Source organism: Theropithecus gelada, chromosome 11 (genome assembly GCF_003255815.1).
Source record: "Theropithecus gelada isolate Dixy chromosome 11, Tgel_1.0, whole genome shotgun sequence".
NCBI classification, from domain to species: Eukaryota; Metazoa; Chordata; class Mammalia; order Primates; family Cercopithecidae; genus Theropithecus; species Theropithecus gelada.
The window spans coordinates 78522638-78535804 of record NC_037679.1 but is presented as its reverse complement, the minus strand read 5'-3'; the positions used below and the strand labels follow the sequence as shown (position 1 = coordinate 78535804).

At 42.0% G+C, this 13167-nt stretch overlaps 1 protein-coding gene across 1 annotated transcript in view; it reads right to left on the bottom strand.

Annotated features, from left to right (window-relative positions):
* Positions 1–13167, bottom strand: part of CCDC60 (coiled-coil domain containing 60) — a 204411-nt gene that overhangs the window by 111498 nt on the left and 79746 nt on the right. Inside the window, exon 2 of the mRNA XM_025402707.1 lies at positions 4198–4277. Within this exon, the coding sequence (XP_025258492.1) occupies positions 4198–4277 (80 nt within the window). The remainder of the gene's footprint in view (positions 1–4197; positions 4278–13167) is intronic.

Here is a 13167-nt window from a genome sequence, read left to right as displayed (position 1 = left end):
ACAACAACTGCTGCCTGTATCACCTTTTATTAATAATGAATCCCCTCTATTCTACTGGGTTAGTGGGAGTTGGAACCTTTGTCATTCTTGGGGCAAGTACCCAGTGGTGTGCTGGTGAATGTTTAACAATTGGCTCTCTGTCGGGGGAAGTGAGCCCTGATTTGTAGTGCTTGTTGATTTCCACAGTGCAAATATTGTCAACATGGTGCAAATATTCCCACCAGTTGCTTTCGACCTACCAAAGTGGTGACGTCAGTGAACACAGAGCTGGGAAGAGATTGGTGGTAGCACTCCTTATATACTCTTTCCACCACATAGATACTACAACCATTGATAGTCTCTAGAGCATAGCTATTAGCAAACTGTATAAAACAATTAGGAAGGGATGAGTTCTAAGTATTTATTACCTGTGCTTTAATAGAATGTATTTAATTGTATTTAATTGCAAATTCATATCATTAATTTCTAATAATAGCTGTGTTTAACAACTGGTTTGCAATTATAGATATACATTTATATAATTAATCTTTAACAATAGCTGTGTTTAATAATTGGTTCAATAATTTTCCACTGAAAATTTAGCATTGGGCTCTAGTTACAAGCTGGCACACCACTACTTTGTCGCCCTTCTTAGGCTGAGTTGAGTCTGGGTCAAGGCATCTACTGGCATCTATCTCATCAACAGCCATTTGTCTATAGTGTACAGATTCTTGTGGAGACCCTCATTCCTCAGGCTCTAGATATTCTGATATATCTTTGCAGCTGCGGCTCTTGGTTGGCCTCATCTACCTGGTGGCTGATAATATTCAGCTAGTAAGAACTAACATGGTCATAATGGTTGGGTATGGCCAGAGTCTGTTATGACTGATTGGTGCCCATGAAATTCTGTATTTGGAACCTCTCTTCTGATCCAGCATCCCTGCTGCACTATTCTTTGTGAAGCCTGGAACATCCTCCGGGCAAAGCTGTGGAACAGAGTGCAATTCCCTTTTGGGAGGCTCATCCCCCGCCGTGCCATCTTCTTTCTCAGCTGCCTGCTACTCCTGCTGTCCCTACTCAGATATTTCTTGGCTTCTTGATCCTATGTGTCACCAGTCCCTGGGGCTCCAAGGTTCCCAAGGCATCAGTCTCAAAAGTCCTCTAACTTGGGTTCAAGCATTGTAGATGAAACTGTCATTGCAAAATTGTAACAGACAATGAAAGACATCTGACTTAACCAACTCCATCTTGCTTCTAACCTCCAACCTGTCCTTGTTCATTCCTGGGCATAAGCTGAACTATGGAGGAACTTAGTTTATGGTTTAAAAACAAAGGGCCGGGCGCGGTGGCTCACACCTGTAATCCTAGCACTTTGGGAGGCCGAGGCGGGTGGATCATGAGGTCAGGAGATAGAGACCATTCTGGCTAACACGGTGAAACCCCATCTCTACTAAAAATACAAAAAAATTAGCTGGGCATGGTGGGAGGCACCTGTAGTCCCAGCTACTCAGGAGGCTGAGGCAGGAGAATGGCGTGAACCTGGGAGGCAAAGGTTGCAGTGAGCCAAGATTGTGCCACTGCACTCCAGCCTGGGCGAGAGAGCGAGACTCCGTCTCAAAAAAAGACGATAACGGCCGTGTCTCAAAACAAACCTCCTTTTTGCCTGGAGACTAGATTGCCTTTGCAGGACTAACAAATTAGCCACAAGACTAGAAATTATGGTTTAGGAGTCATGCAGCTGGAGGCTACAAGATTCTGACCTTCCCTCAACTGCTTCTAAGATCAGCGCTTGAGATATTTTGCAGACCCCGTACTTGATGGATCAGCTGGTACCACCCAGATGGATAAACTGGCTCATCTAATCTTGTGGTCCCCACCCAAGAACTGACTTAGCACAAGAGGATAGCTTCAATTCCCTATGATTTCATCTCTGACCCTACCAATCAGCACTCCCGACTCACTGGCCTTCCCCCATCCTCCAGATTATCCTTAAAAACTCTGACCCCCAAATGCTCAGGGAGACTGATTTGAGTAATAATAAAACTTTGGTCTCCCACACAGCTGGCTCTGTGTGAATTACTCTTTCTCTATTGCAATTCCCCTGTCTTGATAAATTAGCTCTGTCTAGGCAGCAGGCAAGGTGAACCCACTGGGCAATTACAAATTCAGATAAGGTGAATCCCCTGGGCAGTTACGCAGAGGCCAGTATGTCTGAAACTAACAGAGGATCCTTGTGGCTCTCAGCCCTAAATTTGGAGATCCAAGTTCAAATCCTGCCTCTGAGCTCAGCTCTGCAAGGGAATCTGAGACTAGGCCCTGCTGGCCTCTTTGAGCTGGATCATTCTCTGCAGGAACATTCCAGCATTGACTCTTATGTATTAGTCTGTTGGAGCTGCCCTCACAGAATACCACACCCTGAGCGGCTTAAACAACAGACATTTATTTTCTCACAGTTCTAGAGGCTGGAAGCTGAAGGTGCAGGTACCAGCAGGGTTGGTTTCTCCTGAGGCCTCTCTCCTAGGCTTGTGGATGGCTGCCTTCCTGCTGTGTCCTCATGTGACCTTTTCTCTGTGTGCTCATGCCTGATGTCACTTCCTCTTTCACAAGGACACCAATCACATTGGATTAAGTAAGGTCCCACCCTTTGACTTCCTTTAGCCTCACTTGTTTCTTTAATGGTCATATCTCCAAAAAAATTACATTGGGGCTTAGGGCTTCAACATATTAATTTGTGTGTGTGTGTGTGTGTGTGTGTGTGTGTGTGTGTGTGTGTGTGTGGTGGGGGGCAGGGGCACAATTTAGTCCATAACAATTATTGGGTACTTGAAATGTGACTGGTCCAAATTGACATGTGTTCTAAGTATGAAATGCATCCCAGATTTTTCATCATTCATTATTTTTCATCCCTTCATCACTTTTCATTATGTGTTAGAAAACATAACGAAAAGCATCTCCTCAATACGTTTTAATACTGATTACATGTCAAATGATAGTATTTTGGAGGTATTGAGTTAACAATATTATTAGAATTACTTTCACCTGTTTCTATTTACTTTTTCTAGTGTGGCTACTCAGAAGCTTAAAATTACACCCAAGACTCAAATTATGTTTCACTAGACAGTGTCTAGAGACCCTCAGATAGCCGACACAGCTACCCCCCGCAGTCAGTGGGAAGATGGCCCTCTGGGACCCTCTCTTCACCTCTCCCCTAGGTCCTTTAACTCCTTTCCCTTCCCCCGCCTTCCAGGAGTCCTCTTGGGCTCAGTCATCAGTTCCGTCAAGGTGTGCTGCTGGATGGGGCAGGGTGGAGATTCCGGTAGCGGTGAAGAAGGGTGGCTTTCAGAAGATGGAGGTGAAGGGAGAGGGTATCTCACTCTGCCTCTCACTGCATCTGGCTCAGAGTGGGAGATGTCTAAGATAAACAGAACTTCCCCACTGCCTAGATTACCCCTCTCAGCACACATCTTATGTGTTTTGTGCTAAAAGAGTCTTCATCTCTTGAGTTGCTTTACCAAAGCAACTGTCTTGAGTTGCTTTACCAAAAGTTTCATTTTAGGACCCTATCTTGGGATGTTCCAGGTCTCAGGGAAGCATTAAGGGAAAGGAAAGAAAACTTCCATCTCACCACACAGAGATGATCAAAACATGGTCCTGGGCCTCAATCATCAGGGAGGGAAGGAATGGGGAGTGAGGAAAGATAGGAACAGCCTTGTATTCAAGGCCATATGAGGGGCACTTTATCTGCTTTATTTCCCTTGGTTCTTCTAACAACCTCCTATTATTCTCATTTTACAGATAGGGAAAGAGAGGCCCAGAGAGTTCAAATAACTCCCCCAGCATCGCAGCCAGCAGGTAGCAGGACCAGAATTTGAGAATGACTCTGACTTCATGGTATCATCATGTAGGTCTGGAGTGAAAAGGGAAGGTTTTCGGGAGCTTGGGGAACTTTCTTGAGTTGGATTCAGGTCCAGGAAGAAAAGCAGAGGGAATTCTAGGCAGGTGGCTGGAGGCTGGCATGGCATGGCTACTCCCTGGGAAGTCCAACCGACAAAGTGATCCTGCCCTCTGCTCCTCCCAGGGTTACCCTCCTGTAAGTCTTCTGCTCAGTGTTCAGGATTGGGGGATGCTGGGACTGGGCAAGGACTTGCAGGCAACACCCCATAGCCTGCTCGTGCCTGTTGGGTTGTCTATGGATCATTCCCTGCTGGGCTCACTCACCGGCTTCGTATAAGGTCCTTTTTGAGGTTTATTATTTCCTTGTCCATATACTTGATGCTCTTCATTGGCTTGTCTGGGACCTGATGAGAAGACAAGGGGTGAAAGTAAAAGGAGTGTTAGTACAACGGTTCCAAATGGAGACAGGCACAGGAGGCTCATGGGTTTATCGGAGATGTATGGCTAGGTTTAAGGGGTCTTGGGCAGCACAGAGTCTACCTTGACACCAAAGAGAGGCCTGCTGTGTGACAAAGTGGACATGGTAAGGGCTTTGGAGACAGGTGGACCTGAGCTCTGACCCTGGTTCTGTCTGGTGACCAGCTGTGTGACCTTGAACAAATTACTTAACCTCTCTGAAGAATTTGGGCTTCAATTTCTTCAGTAGAATGGGGAAATAACTCCTACTGTGTTTTGAGGATTAAAGTAATTGCTAAATTCCTCACTGATAGCAAGCATTAGATAAATGGAAGCTACTACTATTAGCATTACACTTTAAAGCAAACAATTAGGCATTAAAAATAATTATTATTGGTGGTGTTGCATCTGATTTGGAGAGCTGAATCTTGTCAATGTAAAGATGCAAATGTACTCCCCCTCTCTTCCTGCCCTCATAGCAGAGGTTTATGAATGAATTATCCAGATAATTGCTTGCAGGTTTTTTCTTTCTCCCTATTAATTTGCCTTGACTATACCCAGGGGAAACCTCACATTACTCAGAAGTTGATACATGCTCAATATGAAGAAGAGAGATAAATTAACTATATTATACTATTATTATTATTTTATTTTTTTAGAGACAGGATCACACTGTCACTGAGGCTAGAGTGCAGCTCACTGCAGCCTCGAGCTCCTTGGTCCAAGTGATCCTCTTGCTTCAGTCTCCCAAGTAAGACTAGGATTACAGGTTCAAGCTATCATACTTGGCAAATTATATTTTAGTGAAAAAGTCATTTTTCTTAACCCACAGTTTGGAGAAACAATAATCAGAATATTACCTGGATTATCTTGTCTTGAAATTTTCCTGCATCTTAGGATTTTTTTTACATAAAAAAATACTAAGAAATTATGGGAAAATAGACGTTCTCAGATAAAGCTGGTAAATACTTTGTGCTGATATTTCAGAAGGGCTATTCATCAATGCATACCAGATGCTTTAGAAATGAGCATGTCCTTAGATCCAACAATTCTGCTGTCAAGAATCCTAAGGAAATATCCTTTCATGGGTATAGAGGTTCATCAACAAAATTGTTCACCAGCATGCTGCTTGTAATAGCAAACTATTGGAAAACAACTTTACATCTCACAATAGAAGACAGGTTAAATAATTATGGTGCATCTACACAATGGAATACGATGCAGCAATTAAGTATAATGGCAACATAATGTAAGTATGTTTATTGATATATAAAGATGTTTGATTTATTTGAGCCAAAAGACATGTTACAAAGTAATATTTATAGCATGATTCTATTTTGGTTTTTGAAAAATGATCTATGTGGATATACTCATATTGAAGATATGAAATGACATAGCTCCAAAATGCAGTGATTTTCTCTGGGGATGAGATTATGGCAGGTTTTATTTCTTTTTCTTAGCTGATGTGCATTTCCTATAACTTTGCAATAAATATTAATTAATTACATAATGAGAGAGAAACGATTTAAAAAGTAAATGGCAAAGTGAAATTTGACAAAGACTGGTTGGTAGTACTGTACTGAGAGTGTTTTTTGAAGGCAGGGTGAGAACAGGGTGGCTGCTCACTAGCAGAAATCCCAATATCTATGTGTGGGAGGAGACAAAGTGTTTTCTCTGCAGCCACCATCAGTGAAATTGGGCTATGGTGCCTACTGGTCTGGGGTTTTGAAGTGTAAAGTGAAAGTTGAGAAGCATAGTTGTTTCAAAGTTGAATGACGTTTGTGGAAGAGTTGGGTGGGAGACAGAGTGGGAGATGAAGTGGAGGAAGGAACTACTTCTGGCCTGCTTGATTCCATTTTTCTCCTGGGTTGGCCAATACATGTTCCCATGTAAGGCAGCACAGATGAAGGGTGAAGAGTCTATGGCAATTCCACAGAATATTTGTAACTGTAGCTATTACTTGCCCACTTGAGAAAGTGGGGCCAGGCATGGTGGCTCATGCCTGTAATCCTAGGATTTTGGGAGGCTGAGGCAGGAGGATGGCTTGAACTCAGGAATTTGAGGCCAGACTAGGCAACATGACAAAACCCTGTCTCTACAAAAAATACAAAAAAATTAGCTAAGCATGTGGTGGTGCATGCCTGTAATCCCAGCTGCTCAGGAAGCTGAGGTAGGAGGATTGCTTGGGCCCAGGAGGTCAAAGTTACTGTGACCGGAGATAGCGCCACTGCAGTCCAGCCTGGGTGACGGAGCAAGACCCAGTCTCACACACACACACACACACACACACACACACACACACACACACAGAGGAAAATATAAAGGATGCAAAACAAAATAAAACATCTGAATAGCCTTGAATCAGGTCAACTGGATAGGAAACAATGAAATCATTTACAACCTTTTTCTCTTTGGTTAATATTAGTAATGAATTACAGGTACTATATCTTGCTCATCTCAGTATACCAGGTGGCCTCAACCCTTGGCTGGAAATTGATAGTAGACCTATCAGTGTTCATCTTGAGGAGTGGGTGAAGCGGGTGGAGAGACCACCCTCTAACGAGGCATGTAAGGAACTCCAGGAGTACTTTCCCAAGCTTTTGCATAATGAACATTCGTTTGTCTCACACATCCAACATCTGTTCACTCTCCTTGTTGATACCAGTTAGTTCCCTGGTTAGGCCCTTTGCCTTTCCTTCACTCGGCACTTGCATCTTGGGAGATGCTCATGGTACCAGCAGCAGGGGAGGCCCTGAATGACTGAAGCCAAACAGCACAAACCATCCCTTGTCAACCTGTTGGTTTACAGATGGTCATGTGACCCAGTTTGGGCAAATGAGATGCAAGCATTTTCTAGGGGCTTCTGGGAAGCACAGGCAGAGATGTTCTCTTTCCTCACTGACTAGAAATGGGGAAGCAGATAGCCCCTGGGAGTTGCTCACAGCCATTTTGTGCCCATGAGGGTAGCCAGCCTTGGGCAAAGATGATGTGGAAGAAAAGCAGAGAAGAGAGTCAGAGAAAAACTCATCCTATGGTGCCTTGTTGAAATGATCAAGCTTCATTGGAATCTTGACTTTCCATGAACATTTCCTTTATTATTTATAACAGCTTAAATTAGGTTTTCTGTTACCTGCAGCCACAGAATTCTATCTGAAATGCGTCCCTCTCTTAGGAGTAGCAAAACAGCTAAGAGACTGAGACTTCTTTTAACTGATTGTTCTTCCTTTCCCAACACTGCTTTTGAGGTATCAAGATCAGATGACCCCAATTCTGGTATATTTTACAGTGAAAGCAATGAGATTGGCCATGTTGAGATCAAATATTTGAAAATGAGGTTGCCTGTCTTTCTAATCCCACTTATTCTGGAGAACCTCATTATATATTTCCCGCAGGCCCAAAGTAACTTTCCAAAAAGATGCATGAACTAAGCATATTTATAAATGAAGGAAAAATAAGCACATCAGAAATTTTCCTGCCAGATAATTTGAAAACACATGATTGAAACCCTGTTTTATGCCACGGTCATGTCTTTACCACTCTCCTAAACATCTTAAATTTCACCTTCTTCATGAAACAACTATGATAATGTCCAACATTCAAGCATTTGTTTTTCAAATGTCACCTAATGATAGTTGCCTGGGCACCAGGAATTCACATCATTGTGTAAGAGTGGATTTGTATCGACTGGGATTGGTACTGAATTGTGTCCTCAACTTGACGCTGACTTTAGCAGCATGAGATGCACACCCCCGCAAGCCTCACAACTATGTCAGCATTTCAATGGATTCTCAGGAAACCATTTTTGTCAAAGTATAATTTTATAATTATAAATGTAAGTTTACGATTATAACTTTATAATTATAGTTTTGTTTAATTAAAATTATAATAAGCCAGCAGAAATAACTAGTTCTCAGGACATTTACAAATATCATTTGATATTAAATGAAAAATAATAAGTTAAATTAAAAGTTAATAAGTTAATAAGTTAAATAAACAAGTTAAATAGTAGATTTAAAAGTTTATAAAACATTCAAAAATCACTCTCTCTACAACCTTTCTAGAGGGCAATTTAGACATACATGTGACAAGCTTTAGAAATACATATCCTCTTGCCCCAGCCAAGGAAATTATGTCTCCAGGATGAAAAGATTTATCCCTGAGGATATTTATCACAGCAGTGTGAATAATAGTGAAAAATACCTAAATGTCCCACAATAGCCATTGTGGGGATAAGTCATGGTCTATCCAGACAGTGGTATGTGAATGCATTTGAGTCTTGGTGCTTCCACTTAGTGCTGCTATGGCTGTTTATTTACTAATGTGGAAAGGTGGTAATGGAATGTAATTTCAGATGAAAATGCATGCTACAAAATATAAAGATAGTCGATCATAGAGAAGCTCTAAGATTTATACTTATAGGATCTATAGAAATTTCCAGAAATGTATGTGATCTAATACAAATTAGGTTTTAAAATATTGACATATGACAAGGCATGTATGTACTAATATAACAAGCTGGAAGTAAATGCAATAAATTGTTTATAGAGATATTATCTCAGGGCATTTGAATTATAGGCAATTAAACAATAATTTTTTGTTTTGGTTATCTTTTTTCCTATTTTTTCTACAATTCACGTGGATTAATTTTAATAAAATAATTGCATTTTTCATGTTTGTAAAGCAGTTTTGACTAATTCTCTCAAGGCAGGCAAAGTAGAAATGTTTAATGCCAACTTAGATTGAGTCATCTAAGAGTCTGGAATGATGTAAGCTAATAGTTTATTTTAACATACTGGATCAGGCAGGGTCTAGGCAGGAAATCAGAACTCATGACAGGTAGTTCAACAGAGGGAAGTTAATACAGGGGAGCAGTTACAAAGGTGTTGGAAGAGCTCAAAAGTCACATAGGGAATGGTGAGGCAAGCTAGAGATTAGCGAAAGGAAACCTCTACCATCTCCAGGGCTGGAGGAATTAAGGGAAAAGGTGGCCTTCAGAAGCCCTGGAATAGGGCCACTTGGCATAAGCAAGACTGATGGAGGAGATGTAGTTTTAGCTAGAGGTGCCACCATAAGCCGAATGAGAGAAGGGACCAAATGCCCTGGCTTCTGCTTAACTCTCACCCTTCAGTTCCTGATGGTGCTTCCTATTGGCTGAACCTACTTGGAAGCCAGCTGCAAGGGCACCTGGGAAATGTAGTTTGCAAGGATCAGCCCCCTGTGGGAGCAGGAAATGGAAATGAGAGTGAAAGCAAGTGATTATGGGTACAACTTATGCAAATGCCTTGGCCCCAGGCCACTTTGGGACTATAAAGCAGGTCCTCCTTCCCTTAATTTAATCAAGGATCCCTTTACAGATGATAACTTTGGATACTCCTTTTGATCTTAACCCTGAGGTTCCCAGAGTTTTCTGTGGCTAAAATGCATATCCAGAATTGTGGTCATGCCCCTCACCCCCCAAAAAAACATTAAAAATCACGATTCCAGGGTATTCAGAACCCTCCTACTTCTCCAAATTTCTTCAGATCTTTGTAGATCACCTCCCCTCCCATCAAAACTTACCTGCTCTACCTCCCACATTGTTAGATCTTTATACTCCTTACTGACACTCATTCATGTATCTCCCTACCCAGGTAACGTATTTGTAATACAATGTCACATTTAATATTTTAATCTTGTTTTGACACTAATTAACATTGTATTATGTTGTGTTGGTGCAAAAGTAATTGCAAGTTTTGCCATTGAAATTCACTGGCTGTTGAATGAATGCCAAAAATTCATTTGCCATTGAATGGCAAAAACCGTAATTACTTTTGCACCAACCTAATAGAAAATCAGGAAAAGTTAAAAAATTAGGAGAAAATAAAAAACAAGCAAAACCGCATCACTATCTGACACAGTTTGGATCTGTGTCTCCACCCAAATCTCATGTTGAAATGTAATTCCTAATGCTGGACGTGGGCCCTTGTAGGAGGTGATTGGATCATGGGGGTGGTTTCTCATGGTTTAACACCATGCCCCTTTGGTGCTATCCTTTCAATAGTGATTTCTTGTGAGATCTGGTTGTTTAAAAGTTTGTGGCACCTCTCCCATCTCTCTGTTGGTCCTGCTGCTGCCATGTAAGATGCCTGCTCATGCTTTGCCTTCTGCCATGAGTAAAAGCTCCTGAGGCCTTCCCAGGACCAGATGCCAGCATCATGCTTTCTGCACAGCCTGTGAAACTGTGAGCCAATTAAACCTCTTTTCTGTATAAATTACCCAGTCTCAGGTATTTCTTTAGAGCAGTGTGAGAATGGACTAATACACCGTCTCTGCAGCTATCCTTTGTTTTGTGCTCCGTGATGACTCCAAGCCTGGTTGATTGTGATTTTCTGTCTTTGCTTCCCTTGGATGTGTCATCGGCTTCAGAGCTTTCAGTTTTTCCATTGCTCTGCAGAGTACAGGTGATGACTCCATTCTTTGTTTCCTAGAAAACAAAGTCAAGTCTGCCCTGCCCACCTTTCCTACAGCATGTGTGAACAGCATCCTTTCTCTTATCGACCCAATGAGTTTTTGAGAGCAGCATCGTGAGAAATACCGTGTGATGTCCTGTGATGTACCAGGTTAAAAGGTGGTAATTGGGGGTAGGGGCCTGGGAGGGGTGGAGCACGCACGGACTCACAGTGGACTCTTAGATGGGGATGGTTTTCTTGGCAGGTGTGCTCACATTTAATATTCATGTGCTGGGGATGTTTAAATAGTAACGTCCGGAAGTGATGTGGTTTAACCTGAAAGCTGAGAAGTGAAGTGTGGCAGGAATGGATGGAAAGACGTTTGCTGTCAGAAAGACCTAGGTTTGAGTCCTGGCCCTGTCACTCAGGAGTTCAGTGACCTTGAATGAGGTACCATTACTCCCCAATCTCAATTTCCCCATCTGTGAAATGGAACTAATGCCAATCCTACCAGAACTAATGCCAATCCCCGTCTGTGAAATGGAACTAATGCCAATCTCCTATGTGCTCTGCACTGTCCCAAGTGTGTTCTTATATGAAATAGATGAGTCCATTGAGTCCTTGCCATATTACTATTCCCATTCTATAGGACAGCAAGAGGAGGCTTAAAAAGGTGAAACTGACTTGCTATTAAGTGACAAAGCCTGGATTTGAACTCATGTTCAAGTGACACTGAAGCCTGTGTTCTTATTCACTACTCCATTCTGCATCCTCATCCCCCCCTCCCCGCCGTCCTATTTTGCACAGTGGGAACTACCTGAAGGGTAACAGTTGCTAGCTATTGATTTACAGATACTGCCTCCAAATTCTTCCACTGAATTTTGTTAGATTTCATCATAAAGAATTTAATATGGCAGAAAATCAGAATGATTTGTTGAAGGTCACGGCCGGAAAGCCAATTTTCTAAATATCTGTTGTTCTCTGCGTTTTATGAAAGAATGTTCTGAACTCATCTTTGTTATTCCTTAAAATATGATCTACTTCCTAGAATCAGATTAAGATGGAAATGAATTCCTGTTAAATGTGCCCGAGTTGATACAGACATCAGGGAAACAGCTGGGATGCTCCGTCGAGGGGTTGGGGGGAAGGGAGACTGAAAAGACAGCACTGAGAAGCAAGCACACTGATTAACACATTTCAGACTCATTGCGGAGAAGCTGTAAAGAACAGAGTAGGCGGGATCATGGCAGGAGTACACACGTGAACCCGAAGACCTGAGCTTGCACACGGATGTTTAAGTTTTTGGTGGTTTTAAAATTTTTATTTTTTGTTTTTGTGGGTACATAATAGGTGCATATATTTATGGGGTACATGAGATGTTTTGATACAGGGCTGCAATGTGAAATAAGCACATCATGGAGAATGGGGTATCCATCCCCTCAAGCAGTTATCCTGTGAGTTATAAACAATCCAATTACATTCTTAGTTATTTAAAAATGTAAGTTATTATTGACTATAGTCAACCTGTTGTGCTATCAAATAGTAAGTCTTGTTCATTCTTTCTATTTTTTTTGTACCAATTAACCATTCCCGTCTTCTGCCCCGCTTCCCCCACTATCCTTCCCAGCCTCTGGTAACCATACTTCTACTCTCTATGTCCATTAGTTCAATTGTTTTGATTTTTAGATCCCACAAATAAGTGAGAACATGTGATGTTTGTCTTTCTGTGCCTGGCTTGTTTCACTTAACACACTTAACATAATGATCTCCAGTTCCATCCATGTTGTGGCAAATAACTGGATCTCATTCTTTTTCTGTGGCTGAATAATACTCCATTTTGGTGGTTTTATGGTGATGATGGGCAGTTCCTTTTGGGGAGAGTGAGGTTTTTTTGTCATAAGAATATAAGATGTGTACCTACCTACGTAGAGATACCCAGAATTAGTGACCTCATCCACACACACATCCTTCAAACTGAAATAGGAAATATACTAGAGAATTATTTAATAGCTCTCCTTGTTGAAGACAGGTTGCACCTTTTATATGATATTTTGATTCAACCTCTTTCCCCCCCATCTTCTTATGGACCCGGGAGAAAAGAAGTTGGGGGTCTGTGGATTGGCAGGGAGAGGTGGTGGAAGAAGGGACTGTCATCTGGGGAGACGAGCAAGTCCTCTACTGAGAACTAAGGGGAGACAAAGCAGCAGGAGTCCTCTGGGAAGAAGAGGAGAAGGAACAACGGTCCCTGGGAAGGAAGCTTCTGATACTCAGTGCCTGGTCCAGGGCCTGGCTCTGCATTCTTTCTGTCGTTGCTGAATGAATGAGAAGATGAAAGCATCACTGTGTCAAGGTTTAACCCCACAGGTTAATGAGTTGTTACAAAGGAAACGAGGTACCCATATAACGGTGA